We start from the raw sequence: 20480 nt of genomic DNA on the forward strand, positions 1-20480 counted from the left end.
CTCAATAAGGACAACAATTAAATAATAAGTATCTTTTAAGTTGCCAAAATTAGAAAAACGTAGTAAAAGCTGAGTACTTTCTTTTGTAGCTTTATCCTAGCCAGTACCTACCTAATATTAAAAATTGTTGGAAAAGTTCCTCCTTTATCACCATGATGCCGCAATATCGCAAGATATGAATAAAAAGAGAAAAAAAAAATACAACAACATTACTGGTGCAGCAATAGCGTTCAAATAAGATTGTTTCATAAAATACATAACAGTAGTCTAAAATAAACTATTTCTTTTTTTAACGTCAACTATATAACGCCATCAAATACACAGATCTTTCAAGTGTCCATAAACATTACACCGTATTATTAATTTAGTTTTACTGAAGCAATAACAAATAACTCAATCGTAATTTGGATAGATTTTAGGGTCATTTGTAATGTTGGAAACCTGCCTGTGAAACGGGTATTCGTAAGTTAACATCGACGGGTGAAAGACTATTTGGTTTAAGCGACGTTTTTGCAACTTTACAGGAGAGCCATTTAAAGTTTTAAACTTCAGAGGTGTTCAAATTTTTTTGTTTTTTTTTTTATTTGTTATGTACAAAAAACCGGTATACACTCAAAAAAAATAATGGTCGAGAGAGAGAGAGAGAGAAACGCGCACGCCGCACCGCGCACGGCTTACAACTTTTTGTCTTAATTTTTCCGTCTAGCATTTCGCAACGCGCGACTTATCGCTCAACGAAGTTCTTAGAACTTCGTTCCAAAATTTGGAAAAAATTAGAAAAAAAAAAAGTGTGTGTGTCCGCTCCGACGCACGACTGGAGTTTACTGGATATAAAAAATTAAACGAAACAATACGAGAAATAGTTCTATATTACGACAACACGATACACTACAGATTATTAACAAATTAACGAGACACAAAACAAACGACTAACAAATATATGAAAATACAATAATGAGAGAAACGCGCGATCAGTACGAGGCTTTGTGGCGGACTGCCGGCGCATGTACTAGCATGTCACACGAAATGCGCATAACGCATTTCGTGTGACATGCTAGTACGATTTTGGTCCCCATAATTTTCATACCCCGGGCCTATATATGTAAATCGATTCTAAAGGAGTAAACTCCAAAAACTACTTTAGCTATTTCAAAGGTGTAAACATAATTGAAAATCAATTAAAAACATCGAATTGTTGATTCTAATACCAAATAGCCTTCACCTGTCGATATAGAAATTACAATAATAACTTTTGTTCATAACATTTATTAAGTAATTAATAAATTTTACATAACTTATAAACAAGATACGATGATTGGCTATACAATATAACGTTTCTAATATAATTTTATTTAATTAATATTTTGCGATGTAATTCAGTCAAATTAAAATTTCTAATTTTATTGTATAGTTACGTTACAAATATTTGTATAAATCGGACTACATAATAAATGCTGTTAAACAGTAAATAACTGATAAAAAATAAAAAAAGTCGCGAAACATACTTAACTACTGGAATACTTTAATTGCAAAATATACATACACAATTCAAATTTGAGATTACGATTTGATAATAGCTTCGTAGGCTTGGAATATACACGTGGCGACCTCTACAGTTCGGGACTTCAAGCTGAGCGTCGCTTCGGGGTTGCCGGGCTGAAGTTTCAACTCTAGCAACACCCAGATGTTGTTAGTTAACTTCAATGATTGATATAACATATCTTGACCTTCAACATTACGTTTAGCGATAGTAAAGATATTGTTTAGCGTCATTTTCTGAGCGATAGAATCCGCTGTTCCCACAACGTTCGATAGCGTGTGTTGTACTTCGTTCGCTGCGGGTATTTCCTTCCAAGTCGTGAGGAACACACGTTTATCTAGCTGTCCGTCTTCCGTGAATAATATGTGAGCGGGGATTAGGCAGGCGAAGTAGAATACATCTATATTGTTCTTTATCGCGACCTGAAATAACAGATGAATTTATTGAAGTGAAACTTCTAATGCGACTTCCCTGAAATAACAAATTAATTTATTGAAGTGAAACTTCTAATGCGACTTCCCTGAAATAACAAATTAATTTATTGAAGTGAAACTTCTAATGCGACTTCCCTGAAATAACAAATTAATTTATTGAAGTGAAACTTCTAATGCGACTTCCCTGAAATAACAAATTAATTTATTGAAGTGAAACTTCTAATGCGACTTCCCTGAAATAACAAATTAATTTATTGAAGTGAAACTTCTAATGCGACTTCCCTGAAATAACAAATTAATTTATTGAAGTGAAACTTCTAATGCGACTTCCCTGAAATAACATATTAATTTATTGAAGTGAAACTTCTAATGCGACTTCCCTGAAATAACATATTCATTTATTGAAGTGAAACTTCTAATGCGACTTCCAACAAGGTAGCGTTAAACGTTTAACGCTACTATACTAGAAAGAGACAGAGCGAGAGTGAGTGCGTGGCACTCGAACGCATGCGCGTAGTATACCTGTTACAGGCCAACGCGAGCGTTAGTAACGAGTAGCGTCCAATATTTTAATGAAGTATTTAAGAATATATAGACATATATTTCTTTTTCTATCTATAATTAATTTAAAATACATATAATATAAATGTTGAAGATGTCGCATCTCTTATACACACATCATTCCCTATTACAAGAGAAAACTGATTTAAGTATGAAAAATGAAACCACAATACTACACACCGAAAAAGAAGTTTCACTTCATACACGCCCACAACTTGTACGCACACCGTTATTTTTTTGTTAATCTAGATGCTCGCTCTATGTCAACGTCCGTGTTTAGTGCGTGGTCTAGTGTACCTGTAGGTTGTTGAGCGGGTCCATGCGTTGCACGGGCCCGTGCGTGGCGAGCGGCAGGGCAGCCTCCGCACCCGCGCCCGCCCCCACCGCGCCCACAGCCAGCCCGCCCACCGGATACACGCCGAAACTTTACAAATTATCACAGAAATTTCATTACGAGACACAGTCGTCGCGGCCCAAAGGATAAGGCGTCCGGTGCATTCGTATCTATGCAACGGTGTTCGAATCCCGCAGGCGGATACCATTTTTTCTAATGAAATACGTACTTGGCAAATTAAAATTTGCATAATTACGGGTGGTAGGACCTCTTGTGAGTCCGCACGGGTAGGTACCACCACCCCACCTATTTCTGCCGTGAAGCACTAACGCGTTTCGGTTTGAAGGGTGGGGCAGCCGTTGTAACTATACTTGAGACCTTAGAACTTATATCAAGGTGCTTGGCGCATTTACGTTGTAGATGTCTATGGGCTCCAGTAACTACTTACTTACAGGTGGGCTGTGAGCTCGTCCACCCATCTAAGCAATACAAAAAAAGAAAAAAATACGATGCTTCGGTAAGCGGTTATCGGATTCCGTACATTCAGGGACATTTAACTACCACATAAGTGTCACTGTCGACCATCGTCTTTCGAGGTCGAATTTCACATTAAATCATATTTAATAAAACTATTTATGTACAATAAATAATCGATAAACCTTAAAGATTTCATTTTGTAAGTTTTCTCTTTATTAATATAGATGGCGCTGTTAGTTTCTAGTATTTAACGCAAGATGGCACTAAACAATTCGATGCGGTCACAACAATACATTCGTGGTCACAGATAGTATTATTAAGTAAGTAAATTCTAAAGTAAATTAAGTGAGTAACATCCCTACTAATATATAAATGTGAATGTAATTTTGTTTGTTACGCTTTCACGCGAAAACTACTCAACCGATCATCATGAAACTTTGTACACATCTTTTTGGAGGTATTACAAGTAACATAGGATACTTTTTATTAAGAAAAAAAAAAAATTTTTTTTTACGAAAAATAAAAAAAATTGTCAAAAAATCTCAAAATCTAGCTTCTTCAACGCCATCTACCGGTTCAGTAATGAAGTTCCAATCCTGAGTAGTGTAAATGAAGTCGCGGGTAAAATTTAGCGTTATGCCAAAGTAACTATGTAACGCGGACGAAGTCGCGAGCAAAAGCTAGTAAGTAAATAAAATAAACTAAGTAAATTCCAAAACGTACAAACTAAACGCTAAATCAAAAACGTAATTGTTTTCAAACCGCATGTTTTAATTGTTTATCAATTGAAAAAAATACAAAAAATATATTACCTGTTCTTATTGAGTTGTATGGCGAAACCTGTCATCGGCTGCATCGCCTTGTTAGTGAATGTCATCTCCATCCGAGGCTGACCGTTCTGCCGGCTGAATGTGCCCCAAATCTCCAAACCTACAATTTAGATCATTATTACATACATGTAACCTCTAAGTATATGATTTACGGCATAAATCTTAAGAGGTTAATACGTTATAAAGGTCACATAAATGATAATTTGAATATTGAAACATAAGAAGAAGGAACATTACAAATATTAAAATATTTTTGAATATTGAAATATAAAAACCATAAAAAATGGTGAAGCAATAGCTTTAAATGTTGTTTCTTTTTATAGAGCAACTCAGTTTGTATTATAGTTTTACTGGGCTAAGCTTCACTTTGATGTGAATAAAATAATACATTATATACATATCAAAGGCGCTTTAAGATCAACTCTAAATAGTACATTGTGCACCGCGGGAGAAAAGTTTGACATTTCCTCCCGCGTGTAAAAAAGGCGAGGATGGCAAACACGCCGGAGGAAATGTCCAACTTTTTTCCCACGGTGCACATACTATTTTTTCTCCTACCTGGCCGAAAGTTCGTGCAGTACCGAGCCGGGGTCCAGGCTGGGGGTAGGGGGGTGGAGCCCCCCCCCCCCCTTCTCGTAAAAAAACCAATTTAACTTTTTTTATTATTTTTAAATAAACTACTAATTGAATAAGAACTGTCTGATGAACTCGTCTTTGTTTAATACTTTACTATTAAATTTTATTGCCTTTTTCACAAAAGTGAAAGTGTAAAAACACTAAACACAATATTGCAAATTACCCGAGCACAACAATGGCGAAGAATTTTAGGTGCGTGAGAGCAGACGCAGACACTAACGCGCATGCGTACTTGTACCCAGGGAGGAAAAGTTAGACTTTCTTCCCTGTACAGCGGGACGAAAATCGAACTTTCGGCGTCGGTAGAAGAAAAAAACATATGATAACATTTTTCTCAATACATCCGGTATTGTAAAATTATATTGGTAATAGTTTTATTTATAATAATATGTATTACATTTGATAATTTTCTCAATTAGAGAATGCACTTTTTTGACAGACGGTCAACAGTATCTCTTTTTGTTTTATGTCTTCTTATTTTATTATCACTTTGTATAATTATTAATTTACTTTTTTGTGTACGCTACATATAATAATAAAAATATTTTTTTTTGTAACAGTACCACCAACCCACGGCAGGCGGCGCTTGAGTAGTGTTGATCCATTGATCAAACGCGCGAGTGCACCAAGTACCTTTTCCTTTGTCGGCGGGCAGCCAGCACTGTTTGGGCGGCACGTAGGAGGCGGGCGCGGCGGAGACGGCGAAGATGTCGCCGAGCAGGCCGGAGGCGCCGCCGGGAACCGCCGCGGCGGACGCGCCCGGCTCCGGCCCGCCGCCCAACTACACAGACACATCTCTCAAATCGTCTGCGCGGCGGCGTACAAAAGCATACGGGTTCCATAGACATTTTTTTTGGTAACATTTTTCCTTATTAGGAAAGGCAAGGGGATCTACGCCCATACAGCCTCGGTTCCATAGACAACATAATGCATCGAGGCATAAACAGTCGACGTTTTCTGAGCGTTGTTACCAGCACAATTTCATTCATCAACCTTCCCACACAAGGGCTGCGTATAAATAATTATATACATAATGACAAAATACTTACGAGAACATCAAGTCCGCCGGCGAGGAGGTCGACGTTGGAAGAGGGCGCCGGGGCCGGGGGGGGACCTCCGATGTCCATAGACAATAGATCGCCGATCAACGACTCCTGCAAGGATTTTGCTGCTTAAAAAATAGAGCTTATACTATCATGCTGAATTTAAATGTTTAAGATATTTTATAAAATAGTGATTCTATTACTTAAAAACATAATAATATATTATCAATTAAAAATCTTGGCGATCATTCATCAAATTTGTTGTTGCTGTAGTCCTAGGGTATCCCCCTGGTATATAGGGGCCTCAGAAGTTGTCTCCACTTGACCCTGTCTTGCGCTTGCAGGAGCGCCGACAGTCCTCATCTCGCTCTCCACCGTGTGTACAGTGTGTGGTGACCAGTATGCTTAGTGCGAGTTTCTTAACGTTCTCGATAGCGTTAAAGTTAAGCCAATTTTGTATGCAGTTGGAACAGCGCCCCTAGCAGCAAACGCACGCAAACGATCCCATTTCATACAAATATAATAATAAAAACTCGCACTAAGCACACAGGTCTTCTGCTGCCACGCGGTTGCCATCGCGTTTAGTTAAAAAAATATTATATAATTGATTAAAAAATACACCCTGTACCTGGTTCGGAATGACTGTGGGTTGTTGTGTGCTCGTTTCCTCAGCTACAACACCTCGGGACGGCAGGGACTTGCGGACTCCGGCGCCGCGGCCTGTCGACAATAATCTTGTTATAGTACCTGCCTTTACTGGTGGTAGGTTGTATTGAGTCTGCGAGGGTAGGTACCACCACCCTGCCTATATCTGCCGCCGACAACAGCAATACGTTCCGTTTCACAAGGGATGTTAAAGAAAATTTTAGTAACAAGAAGTACTAGGAGATTTAAATTTGACTAACAGTCAGATCAGTATACTAAGCATTTATGACAAAAGAGGAGAAAGAGACGATTCTTCTCTACTGAAGGCATATATATGGTTTTTAACAAAGATAAATATATATTTCTAATTGTTCATTTATTTTTGTCAATATATTTTATGATTTATGGATGATATGTATATATATTTCCACACTTAAAATAAGACAAAAAGTAACAAAACTTTGTTATCAAGTACTATATAAGTAATCATTTTTCAAATTATCACCACGTGTCTGAAACATTAAAATTTTAATCTACCCCGGCTTAAAAGTCTAGAATCCAGGGCATTAAATAAATAAAATACAACACTATACATCTCAAAAAAAATTTCAATTTTATTATTATATTTTCAAAAATGAAAGGGTTTTTTTTAATTACCTTCAACGAATGCCGTCGGTGGCTTGTGATAGACCGAAGCCAGCGAGCTGATGTGGCAGATGAGTTCGTCCAGCAGCGTGGGTTCAAGGAGATCAGTCTCCTCCGATATGAGAGGCTTGTCGGCCAGGACCACTTCCTTGGCTGCGGCCGGGTCGGTCGACAGCAAACGCCAGTAGATGAAGCCGCGGTCTCTGATGCAGACGAGTACTTCTCAGTATTTTTAAATATGTCGACTGATAAAGGCCCCTTGTCATCTATACTAATATATAAATCTACAGTGGATTTTACGGATGTTCCATTATAACTACTGAACCGTGCATCCGATTGACTTGAAACTTGGTATCCATGTAGAAAACACATGTACTTAATGGATATGCTAATATTTATATGAGTGTTGGACTCCCTACACCAGTTGCTCGGGCGTTAATGATGAGAATCTTTGTGGGGGTGAGAAATATTAATGTTAACTTTAAATGTCCAGCGAAGCAGACGGGTACAGCTAGTATATTAATAAGTATCTTATAAAACTACTTTGGAAATATGCACATAATGCTCGTTACGCTTTTATTTTTGACTGACTTCGACATAGTATTATATCGGTTCAGTTACAATATTTTTTTTTGTTGCCACAGAACTCTGTCCTTTATTAATCGATTTGGAAATTATATATATTTTTTTATTTCAGAATGGTCTGATGACTTTCAAATTGGTTTCGATGCAATTTTATCGAAATTTAATCAATAAATCATATTAAAGATAAGGAATATATCTTCCATTTTTTTATTTTTTTTTATTGCTTAGATGGTTGGACGAGCTCACAGCCCACCTGGTGCTAAGTGGTTACTGGAGCCCATAGACATCCACAACGTAAATGCGCCACCCACCTTGAGATACAAGTTCTAAGGTCTCAAGTATGGTTACAACGGCTGCCCCATCCTTCAAACCGAAACGCATTACTGCTTCACGGCAGTATTTCTGCAGGGTGGTGGTACCTACCCGCGCGGATTCTCAAGAGGTCCTACCACCAGTAAAAACTTATCTAGAGGTCTCAGCCCTTTAGCAAGGCAAAGGGAAACGTTGAGTATAAATATCTTGCTTCGCAACCTGCTTAAGTTAATTGCCTAAAACAATTTTTTCAAGAGTCTCCTTATTCGATTAATCTCATTCGATTGTAAAGTCGAAAACAGTACATTATATTTACTGGTTGGTGTTAAGTGGTTACTGGAGACCATAGACATCCACAACGTAAATGCGCCACCCACCTTGAGATACAAGTTCTAAGGTCTCAAGTATGGTTACAACGGCTGCCCCATCCTTCAAACCGAAACGCATTACTGCTTCACGGCAGTATTTCTGCAGGGTGGTGGTACCTACCCGCGCGGATTCTCAAGAGGTCCTACCACCAGTAAAAACTTATCTAGAGGTCTCAGCCCTTTAGCAAGGCAAAGGGAAACGTTGAGTATAAATATCTTGCTTCGCAACCTGCTTAAGTTAATTGCCTAAAACTATTTTTTCAAGAGTCTCCTTATTCGATTAATCTTATTCGATTGTAAAGTCGAAAACAGTACATTATATTTACTGGTTGGTGTTAAGTGGTTACTGGAGACCATAGACATCCACAACGTAAATGCGCCACCCACCTTGAGATACAAGTTCTAAGGTCTCAAGTATAGTTACAACGGCTGCCCCACTCTTCAAACCGAAACGCATTACTGCTTCACGGCAGAAATAGGCGGGGCGGTGGTACCTACCCGTGCGGACTCACAAGAGCTCCTACCACCAGTAATTACGCAAATTATAATTTTGCGGGTTTCATTTTTATTACACGATGTTATTCCTTCACCGTGGAAGTCAATCGTCAGTCAATCAAACATTTGTTGAGTACGTATTTCATTAGAAAAATTGGTACCCGCCTGCGGGATTCGAACACCGCTGCATCGCTTCTACACGAATGCACCGGACGTCTTATCCGTTAGGCCACGACGACTACAGACGTACTTGCAGTTACTTAATCGAAATTAGGATTTTTGCTTTTAATGACTCGAATTACTGTTTTATTATTGCAATCAGCTTTCAATTTTTTTATCAAACAAATTCTTTAAATAAATACAGAGTCACTTTCGAAAAAATAAAGCAAACTTATCTTAATTTTACTGAATTTCACTCCTTGTAATTGAAATATTGATATGTTAAATGTTTTTATTATTTACGTAGTCCTTCCTCACAATAATATGAAATTACTTTAATTAGTTGATTATTTTTATAAAGCATATCATATGTTAGTATATACATAATTACTATTAATACGAGTACACTAAGGATCCTGAATATAGAACAGTGTTGCCTGTCTCATACCTCAAGTCGGGATTGTCCGAATCCTGTGTTGCCAGACTAAGCACGTGCTGCACTAGCTCTTGCGTGTCGGCTGGACGTTTCAGGAACAGTTTCACGACGGCCGTGAGGAGTTGCAGTTGTACCTGTCACAAATATAACGATAATTAGTTTCGCATTTATCCAGAATGATGGTAGCGTTTGTATAATTTTATGGGTTTGATTATTTCATGTATTATATTGTACTAGCCGTACTCGCCCCGTTTAAAATTAACATTATCATGTATTTATTGTCATTATTATTAGGGAGTCCAACACTCATACAAGTATTAGCCTATCCATTAAGTACATGTATTTCCTACATGGGTGCCAAGTTTCAAGTCGATCGGATGCACGGTTCAGTAGTTATAACGGAACATCCGTAAAAACCACTGTAGATTTATATATTAATATATATTATATATTAGTATATATTAGTTTTTCACTGGTGGTAGGACTTCTTGGGAGTCCGCACGGGTAGGTACCACCACCCCGCCTATTTCCGCCGTGAAGCAGTAATGCGTTTCGGTTCGAAGGGTGGGGTAGCCGTTGTAACTATACTGAGACCTTAGAACTTATATCTCAAGGTGGGTGGCGCATTTACGTTGTAGATGTCTATGGGCTCCAGTAACCACTTAACACCAGGTGGGCTGTGAGCTCGTCCACCCATCTAAGCAATAAAAAAAAAAAAAAAAAAAAACGTATTATTGAGTTTTATTCAAAGTTTCATCTCGTGTCGAAATAATAAAAAAATAATATTGAGATATTACCTGTGCGTTTTCATCGTGGAACCCTTCGAGGAACGAATCTAGAAGTTCGTCTGCGTTGTCGATACGTTCCGCGTATTCGCCCACAATCCACACCTGAATAAATTAACGAAATAATAATAACTGAATAAATTAAATGGCCGTCTGGTGTAGTGGTGACGCGTTCACTACACAAGGGGGTCGCGGGTTCGAATCCCGCCAAGGGAATATATTTGTATGATAAATATAAAATGTATTTTCCAATGTTATGGATGTATATTAAATATATGTATGTGTATAATAAAAATTTTACATTTATTTCCGTTATCTGGTACCTGTAACACAAGTTCTTTACGAACTTACCACGAGACCAGTTAACGTGGCGTGACTGTTAGTAAATATTTATATTTATTTATTTATTTATACAGTCAAAATCTGTTATAACGACATCGAAGGGACTGCTCATATTCAGTCGTAAAAACCGATAGTCGTAACAACCGGTGATGTCTAATGTGTATGGTGCAAGTACAAACAAATCAATAGGGAATTATTGGAAAAATATATTTATTCAACCATGTACATCTTGTTTATTACACATAAGTACAATGCATATTATTTTTCTGTGAGCATAAAATCTGTAAGTAACAAACTAACTGAAGAGATATGAAGAAGCGGGCTTTGACTCTACTGCATGCACGTGTTTTGTTTCTAAGAATTAGAAAAGACCCTACACTAAATTAAATCCTATTGTTTTCTTTCCTGATTTTAATAGCCATTGAAGACAAATGTGGATACCTATTCAAATTGTTTACAATACAGCTTAGCCGGTCGTTCTAACAGATCTAATTCTCTGAAATATTAGTTAAATGTGGTCGTTTTATGAGGTATGTCGTTATTACCAATGTCGTATAAAGCAATACTTTTAATAAGGCAGTCATATAGCATTCAGCCGGGACCTTTGTTCTAGGTTATTATAACCGGCATGTTGTTTTAAACGATGTCGCAGTAAACGGTTTTGACTGTATATATTTTAATACCTCAACTATATTTTTGTTTTATTAATTAAATAATAACTCTTAATTCATTTTGGTATTTTAAATGTTTTCATATCGTAACAATTTTGAAAAATTCGAATTTCGCAATCTAAAGGAACGAAATCACTAGTTATATTAAGATTGTAAAAAAGATTTTGGCCTCCTTTACAAAAAAAATTAGGCTACGGGCTTTGTGCAATCATACATTGACCTCAAAAAAGTGAAAGCCTCAAGCTTGTTACGTAATTACTTTTATTTCAAAAACTATCATAGTACACCCGATTTCCGCTGATATGCTGCCGGTAATAATATCATGAGGCAATCATTACAGTTCTGTAAGCTGAACAAATTTTAGACCAGTTCTTTCTGAAATTGAACAGAATTTCAGAACATTTGGACATGTTCAGGACAGTATTTTAATTATGTTTAAAGTGAGTAATAGTTTGTCAGCGTAACCTTAAAAATAATGGGGGTACTAACCATGGAAGCCCTAGCCTCAGGCTCGTCTAAAGTATCAAGATTTTCGCACAGCGTACTGATGATGCTCTCATACTTGTTCGGGTACTTTCTGAATATGTCTTTGATCACCACAATAGCTTCTTGCACGACGTAGTTCACTTTGGTCTGGATCAGCTCTAGTAATGTAGAGACGCAACGCTCCGCCGACGGCTCTACCTGCGAGGTATTCATTTGTATACTACTAGCCGTACTCGCCCGTTTCGCTGGGCATTTAAAATTAACATTATTATTTATTGTCATTCTTATTAGGGAGTCCAACACTCATATAAATATTAGCCTATCCATTAAGTACATGTATTTTCTGCATGGATACCAAGTTTCAAGTCAATCGGATGTGTGGTTCAGTAGTTATAACGGAACATTAGTATAGGTGGGAAAATGATTCTGGATGGAATTAAATCTATTATTCAACCACTTATGTTGTGAAATGTAGTTTTGTGTGTGTGTTTCTTTTTATCTTTTTTATTGGATAGCTGGATGGACGGCTCACAGTCCACCTAGTGTTAAGTGGTTAGGAGCCAATCTATAAATTAAATGCCGCCACCCACATTGAGATATGATTTCTAAGATCTCAGTATAGTCACAATGACTGCCCCACCCTACAAACCGAAACGTATTACTGTTTCACGGCAGAAGTAGGCAGGGTGGTGGTACCTACCCGCGCGGACTCACAAGGGGTCCTACCACCACTATAAAATCACCAGTAAAAAAGTGTGAATTATAATCTTTACATTCTCTACCCTGAACAACAATGAGAACGCGTGTTATATATATATATATATATATATATATATATTACTGTTGTTAACCTGTGTGTAACTGAGACCAGCTGATGTGAAGTGGTTGTTCAAGTTCTAAGTATCGATTGTATTGTATTCAGACCGGCGAGAATGACTGCTTTACTGTGAAAACTTAGTCCGCTGAGTTTCTCGCCGGATCTTCTCAGTGAGTCAGGTTTGAGCCCCGTGAGCTCACCTACTCGCCCGGTGACGCTGATATGGTCTCTCAAGGGCAAGATGGTAGAACACAACTATGCTGACTCACCTGATCCTACAACCAGTAAGAGCCCTAAATTAAATACGCTTGTATTCAGAGGCCGCTGCTGCCAATTTTTAGATGAGCACTTTGGTCATGAAGAGACTTTTTTTTTATTGCTTAGATGAGTGGACGAGCTAATAGCCCACCTGGTGTTAAGTGGTTACTGGAGCCCATAGACATCTACAACGTAAACGCGCCACCCACCTTGAGATATAAGTTCTAAGTTCTCAAGTATAGTTACAACAGCTGCCCCACCCTTCATAGTAATGGTGCTACTCGCAGACACCACACAGTAGGTGACTGTCCCCACTACATTCCTTTCGTGGCACACAGCACCAACTTACCTTGATGGCGCATCTGCCTATAGCCCTGACGGCCTTCCGGACGAAGTCCACGTCCACTTCGGTGGCGTACTCCTTGAGTTCACCGAGCACCTGGGCTATGTTGGCTTGGGAAGCCAGTCGGATCATTATATCCAGTTTCTCCAGTTTAACGTAGATCGGGTCGTTGTACTTCACAAAGAACACCTATAACACCAAATCGAATTTATACATCAGTTACATAATTTTGTATTTCTAGAGAGCTAAAAGGTCGAATGAAAATATTAAAGTGAATCGAATGTCATGAAATTGTTAAAAATTATGTAAAATGATTCCACCACACGGATAGATATAGATAAGACTTGGTTGAAGCTAATAATAATGTACTTAAAAATAGTAAAATAAATGTCGCAATACCAATTCAAAGTCATAAATATCTTAAGGCTCTGATATTGACATTTCTAAATAAACAAAAGTACTATATGATAAAATTAATCTATTTTTACAATTCAAAACTTAGATTTGTAGATTTTTTTTGGGCTTACAAAGCATTAGTTTATCAACAATCAAATATAAATGTCTTTTTTTGCCATATTACAATTTAGCAAATATTATTAATTATTTTTATTGATGGCTCATTGTTCTAATCTTTAGAACTAAAAATAACTATTATTTTTTTAATTAGCATCACACATCTATTGTGGACGCAGACGATGCTGTAAATTTAGTCTATGGCTTGTCAAAAACCAAAGACAATATTTGATTGTGTGCTGATAACTAAATTGATGAACAAATGTAGGCAGCGGCTTGGCTCTGCCCCTGGCATTGCTGACGTCTATGAGCGACGGTGACCACTTACCTTTTACACTTACTTTTTACCATCGCACCTCCCGCCACCGGAGTAGAGTCCATCCATACTACCTGGAGCCACTGCGGTCACCCACAGTGCGTTTCCAGAGATCTTTTTTGCCACGTACCATCCGGCTATGGAATGAGCTCCCCTCCACGGTGTTTCCCGAGCGCTATGACATGTCCTTCTTCAAACGAGGCTTGTGGAGAGTATTAAGCGGTAAGCAGCGGCTTGGCTCTGCCCTTGGCATTGCTGAAGTCCATGGGCGACGGTAACCACTCACCATCAGGTGGGCCGTATGCTCGTCTGCCTACAATGGCAATAAAAAAAAATGCATTGGTGCTGATACCTTCATCTCGTGTTTGAGTATGTCTGGTCGCTTCTGCACGACGAGGTTGATGTTCCGCAGCGCCACGTACTGCACCTCGGGCTCCGCGCTCAGCAGCGTCACCAGCGGCGGCGCCAGCTTGCGGGACAGCGTGCTCACCAGCTCCGTGTCCGCAGACACCATCTCCATCAGCTTCATCAGCACCTGGCGTCAACAGCAACAACACAACATCAACATAACGTTACGGAACCTTCAACTTCGGTGTCAACTTTTTCATTCAGGGTATTCGTTTACTAGTGATAGGACCTCTTGTGAGTCCGCGCGGGTGGGTACCACCACCCCGCCTATTTCTGCCGTGAAGCAGTAATGCGTTTCGGTTTGAAGGGCGGGGCAGCCGTTGTAACTATACTGAGAGCATAGAACATATCTCAAGGTGGGTGGCGCATTTACGTTGTAGATGTCTATGGGCTCCAGTAACCACTTAACCAGGTGGGCTGTGAGCTCGTCTATCCATCTAAGCAATAAAAAAAAAACAGCTACACAGAGACTTCACCCTACAGGTGGGATCCGTGCGAGCTTGCCTCACCTTGACAGCGGAGAGCACGACGGCGGCGTTGGCGTGCGCCAGGCGGGGCGTGATCCTCTCGCAGATGGAGTGCGCCTCGCGGGCGTCACGCGGCGAGTAGTTGGACAACGCGTCCAGGATGAACACCTGACCCCATTCAGTACACTCGTTCAGCGCAGTCAACAGCTTGTTGATCGTTGGGGCATTCATTTCTGAAAGAAAACATTGTTTTATTTCAATACTTTTTTTTTCCTACCTAAGCTGAGAGCCTTGAGAGGCTATATCAGCGTAACCTTAACTAGTAGGTGAGCTCACGGGGCTCAAACCTGACGACGTTGCTAACACGAACCCTAACAAGAGCCGTGCTTCGCAGAATCTACCACCGGATCGGAAACGCGACCCACTGAGAAGATCCGGCGAGAAACTTAGTGGGCTGTGTCTGAAGGGTTAATTTACTCGTCGAACCCGAACCGAGAACGATGGCCAGTTTCAATACTAATATTTCCTTGAAAACATATAAATCAACAGATAATGGAGAATAGCTCACGATATAAACGCATACAAATTGATGTGGCAAGGCTACAGTTCCTATCATGCTTTACTTCATTAAGAACTAAAATACATTTTGAATTTGGAAACTAACAAAATTAGTTTAACAGATCAGATCACAGACACATCTGTTAAAAGACAATTACATTATGCATTTAATAGTTTAATTATTACAAAAAAGGGTAAATAGAAAATAATAGAAGGATAATTTATTCTTTTATTTTAATTAAATGAAAACTTACCGACAAGGGGCCGTCCAGAAACACTAGCTTCGTTGATTTCTGATAAGGCTGCCACAGCGTTTGCTACTACCATAGGATTCGAATCGCTCAACAGATCTTTTAGTTGATCTAAGAAGCCCTATAATAAAAGGTTATTACAACATCTTGTAAATAGTTGAGTAAGCTTGACATTCAAGGGAAAATGTTTAGCTGTACACTCATTATAATAAAATTAAGCATAAGCAAAGTTACATATAAAGATAAGGGCCTCTGACCTGATCTTCAACCATGCTTGAAGAGATATCATATAACTTTGCGACGCACACGGCTGCAGTCTTCCGGACATAAGGATCTTCATCTTTCAGGCACTTTCTTAATGGTTCGCATAGATATTCTGTAATCTTGTCCACTCGAATGCATCCCATAGTCCGTACAGCCAAAGCTCGAATCAATGGATTGGAATCCTCACAGTCCTAAAGTATTTCAACAATTTAACTTTTAATATGAAAAGATTGATTGCATCAATACTGTAAAAGCATATTCTATAAGCATTTACTCATTTAATATAATTTATCTAAATACTATAAATGCCTTTTTTACTATACTTTGCAATTAAGCCTATTTCGATTGGTTATGGTTGCTGTAACAATGTTACATAATATAAATGTTATTTTTTGTAGCAACCAGCCTCTGATCTTAAAATTGTAGATTAACACATTTAAAAACACCTCTTCCCTAAATTATCATAATATTTTTTTTATTCACAAACTAATGTTAAAATAGTTGATACTGTATACTTTTGACTTTAATTTAATAAGGTTCTATGTTCTATAAGGTTTAACATGAGTCACAAATATTAAGGATTCCTTTCTTCTCATTTTTCCATTTATTTACTAATCAATGCAACTAATTATGGCACATTATTAGAATTTGCATTTTTGCATTAATGTGTGAATCTACATAGTATGAGTGAGCGAATTGATTTCTGAGGATCTTATTACCTTAACAAGCTGGTATGTTGGTAGATCCTTCCACCCATTGTTATACGGTATAGAAGACATTAAAACGACAAAAAACATGTGTCACACTCAAGAACTCACAAAAAATTTAACTAACCTTCCTAAGTTAAGATAACATAAAAAAGGACTTGTGTATCTTCTAGTTGTATTGTATTCTTAATATCAAATAATTACTTTATGATAAGCTTTTAAGATTTTACATTTATATTTTGAGAAATATACTTAGTTAAGTTGCATATACTAAGTAACACATACTTTTACACAATTTAAATTAATTTATTAATTGATAATTAATATATCTGTATCTCTACTCAGATAAATAATTACATAGTAAGGGTTCTTTTCAGATAAATAATTGTTTAACATATTTATTTCAATGAAGATCAGTATTTTAATTCATTTCTGTAATTTTGACAAGGCCTTTTAATAACACTAGATTTGAAGAAAACTATATATGTCATAAAACAAGTGAGTGAAAGCTTCAAAGCTTCATTTAAGTGTTATTGCACAAGATGCTACAAAACATACCTTGACAAAAGTATTGACCGCCATGATAGCCATGTCTGGCTGTGACTTTGCATAATTCATTAAGTATAAGTACACCAGTTTTTTCAGTTCTAAGTTATCTGTCTGCATGCAATTCACGACATCGGGGAACAATGCTGAGACGTCTTTTCCAACTGTCATGGATGCTATAACCTATTGAGAAATTACATTTATTTGAAACTTATTATTATTATTTAAAAAAATATTATTGCTAATTACATCATGCATCATAGCATACATTTTTTTATTGCATAGACATGCAAACTGTGCTGTCTATTTTAAAGCATGTGATCACAGAGAAATGATGAGTTGAGACTTACAACTGTATTATTTTAAAAACTGTCAAGTCAAGGGTACTTTGGGTCAGAATGTATTACTGCTTCACAGCAGAAATAAGCAGGGTGATAGTATGTACCCATGCAAGGTTATTAGAATTCCTACCACCAGTAATTATATTTTTGGCAGATTTTATTTTTTAGGGTGTTTCCTGCATTTCAACATTCAATAGCCGTTGTATTGTTAGTACTAATATAAATGATTACGTGTATGTATTGTGTGTGTATAATAGTAATTATTAGTCAAAATCAATGTTCAACCAAAGTATTTCTTACATCTGATCACAAGACTGTGTGGATGATGTCAGAAATTACGATCATTACATATTATACCATCATATCATAATTTATGTACACACCACAATTGAGAATTCAATCTCATTCACATAGTCATGTTTAAGCTCTTGTTTTATAAAAATATATATATATAATACAAAGTACAAATTGATTTTTATAACTATATTTTGTAAATCAGCTTTAACAATATTTAAATAAAACTCAATATGTGTAAATACCTAGTCAGGTCATAAGTATTGTCACACAGTAAAAACTTTTCTTTTAGAATGCTGGCCACAAAAAAGTTTATTGAACCCGAATTTCGAATTGTTCATGAAAATAAAAATAGTATACATTTAGAATTTTACTCATTTTTAAATATGGAGTGGACGCTTAAAGTAGACCGTGTTGCAGTTATTGCGTTGCATCGTTGCGGTTACGCGCCAATTCAAATTTTTAACATACTGAAAAATTTGAATATAACCAAAAGATTCGCTTATCGTACCATCAAACGATACAATGAAGACTCTAGTGTAGATGACAGCTCAAGAAGTGGTCGCCCTCGGTCTGTTAGGATTCCAGCAGTGATAAAAGCTGTGAAGGCGCGAATTCAAAGAAATCCCAAACGTAAGCAGAAACTGTTGGCCCTTCAGATGGGGTTAAGCAGAACCACGGTGAAAAGGGTGTTAAATGAAGACTTAGGGCTTCGGGCATATCGAAGAAAAACAGGACATCGTTTGAATGTTCGTCTAATGGACCTGAGACTGAAGAGATGCCGCGCTTTGTTGAAGCGGTACGCGGGAAAAAAATATCGGGAAATTCTTTTTTCGGATGAAAAAATTTTTACCGTAGAAGAGAGCTACAACAAACAAAATGATAAGGTGTACGCACACAGTAGTGAAGAAGCGAGCAACCGTATTCCGCGTGTCCAACGAGGTCATTTTCCATCCTCGCTCATGGTATGGTTGGGAGTTTCTTATTGGGGCTTAACAGAGGTACATTTTTGTGAGAAAGGGGTAAAAACGAATGCAGTTGTGTATCAAAATACAGTCCTGACGAACCTTGTGGTACCTGTTTCTCATACCATGTTCAATAACAGGCACTGGGTATTCCAACAAGATTCGGCGCCAGTTCATAGAGCGAAGAGCACACAAGACTGGCTGGCGGCGCGTGAAATCGACTTCATCTGGCACGAAGACTGGCCCTCCTCCAGTCCAGATTTGAATCCGTTAGATTACAAGATATGGCAACACTTGGAGGAAAAGGCGTGCTCAAAGCCTCATCCCAATTTGGAGTCACTCAAGACATCCTTGATTAAGGCAGCCGCCGATATTGACATGGACCTCGTTCGTGCTGCGATAGACGACTGGCCGCGCAGATTGAAGGCCTGTATTCAAAATCACGGAGGTCATTTTGAATAAACTTTAGTGTCATAAGAATCTATGTTTTATTAAGTTCATTTTGGTATATGAATGGTTACATAATTAATAAACTTGTTTCAATTATTTTACATTAAACATGTGACAGAATTTATGACCTGGCTATGTAATGTACATATTTATAAAATTTAAACAAATCTTTGATAGCTTTTAGTTGCTTTTGTTTAAATTAATTATCTTTATCCAATCTCAAATATTTGATCTTTCAATGAGTATCTTATTTAGGGCTATTATCCTAGAAAGTAATTACGAACTTTTTTCAGGTATTATACTATGAGTCACTTGCAATATAAAAGCAGGTAAATAACAAATCGGAAGTTATGCAACGCATATTTTTTTAACAACAATATTGATGGTTTCACGAATAAGCTTAAAAGACAAAATTCATAACTTTGTTCTCAATAAAAACTTACCTTTTTAACGGCCTCCTTCTTTTTCTCTTTTTTGTCAGAGTTTAGTTCCGATTTTAACTCAAATATCTCTCCTTTCTTCGTAGTGGTGAAGTACTTGGAATCAGTCATCTTGATATAGTTTCAAATGTTTGTTCTCTAATTTATTGGACCTTTCCTGAAATTACAAAATCAATATTTCTCTATTTGACAGATGCACTACCCACCGCTAAGTTACAAATTTAACAGAAATGTTAGCTTATCTAGGATAGTTTAAAATTCTATTTATATAATAATTACTTTTTTATCAATCACAAATTGAAAGAGTTATTTAATTAGTGTTTAAAAACTTAAAAATATAATTAATATTTTTGACACGACACAGTCAGTAAAGCAGGGGCGTAGTTTGTGTTGCCATATTTCTATTTCAAAAAGATCTACTTCAAAAAGCTGAAACGTCAGAAACTTGGGTCAAAAGCAAAGAAAATCTACAATACTGCCAAAAAAACTACATGAAAATTAGTTCTTGGATTGGAAGAGTAGTCTAATTATTACTTCACGCTGAGAAACTTCTTTTATGGCAAAAAATTACTGCCCATATTAATAGGTACATAGATATAAAGCGCTAGCTATTCTAACGCGTAGCTGGAATAGCCCTTAGGGAAAAGTTAACATTTATGCGGGTAAATGATAAAATGGCCTATAATAAATTTCCTGATCATATCAGAAAAAGGGCTTCAGCGGAGTTATCCGGTGATAAATTCAGCGAAACGCTGTTC

The 20480-nt window shown here is 37.4% G+C and overlaps 1 protein-coding gene across 2 annotated transcripts; it reads right to left on the reverse strand.

Annotated features, from left to right (window-relative positions):
* Window positions 1–1250: 1250 nt before the first annotated feature.
* Window positions 1251–20140, reverse strand: AP-1-2beta (adaptor protein complex 1/2, beta subunit). 2 transcript variants are annotated; one of them, XM_089733601.1, is made up of 19 exons: window positions 20002–20140; window positions 19726–19879; window positions 17245–17415; window positions 16699–16725; window positions 15973–16170; window positions 15719–15836; window positions 14949–15139; window positions 14384–14566; window positions 13209–13391; window positions 11788–11982; window positions 10298–10390; window positions 9513–9634; window positions 7158–7348; window positions 6484–6575; window positions 5862–5966; window positions 5446–5593; window positions 4159–4276; window positions 2833–2959; window positions 1251–1962 (listed from the first exon to the last, which is right to left on the reverse strand). In XM_089733601.1, exons 2-19 carry the CDS (start codon window positions 19831–19833, stop codon window positions 1561–1563), a joined length of 2772 nt encoding a protein of 923 aa, XP_089589727.1. In that variant the 5' UTR covers window positions 19834–19879; window positions 20002–20140; the 3' UTR covers window positions 1251–1560. The 2 variants fall into 2 exon arrangements, with proteins under 2 accessions (XP_089589727.1, XP_089589728.1); XM_089733602.1 differs by lacking the exon at window positions 16699–16725.
* Window positions 20141–20480: the final 340 nt, after the last annotated feature.

This window comes from Bombyx mandarina, chromosome 16 (assembly GCF_030267445.1).
Source record: "Bombyx mandarina strain Sakado chromosome 16, ASM3026744v2".
In the NCBI taxonomy this organism is placed as follows: domain Eukaryota; kingdom Metazoa; phylum Arthropoda; class Insecta; order Lepidoptera; family Bombycidae; genus Bombyx; species Bombyx mandarina.

Coding starts and splice junctions, on each gene's coding strand:
- AP-1-2beta (XM_089733601.1), bottom strand. CDS start 19,833: ATGACTGATTCCAAGTACTTCACCACTACGAAGAAAGGAGAGATATTT. Junction 16,726..17,244: donor CGGTCAATACTTTTGTCAAG/GTATGTTTTGTA, acceptor AATGGGTGGAAG/GATCTACCAACATACCAGCT. Junction 7,349..9,512: donor TCGGACAATCCCGACTTGAG/GTATGAGACAGG, acceptor CGTCTGCATCAG/AGACCGCGGCTTCATCTACT.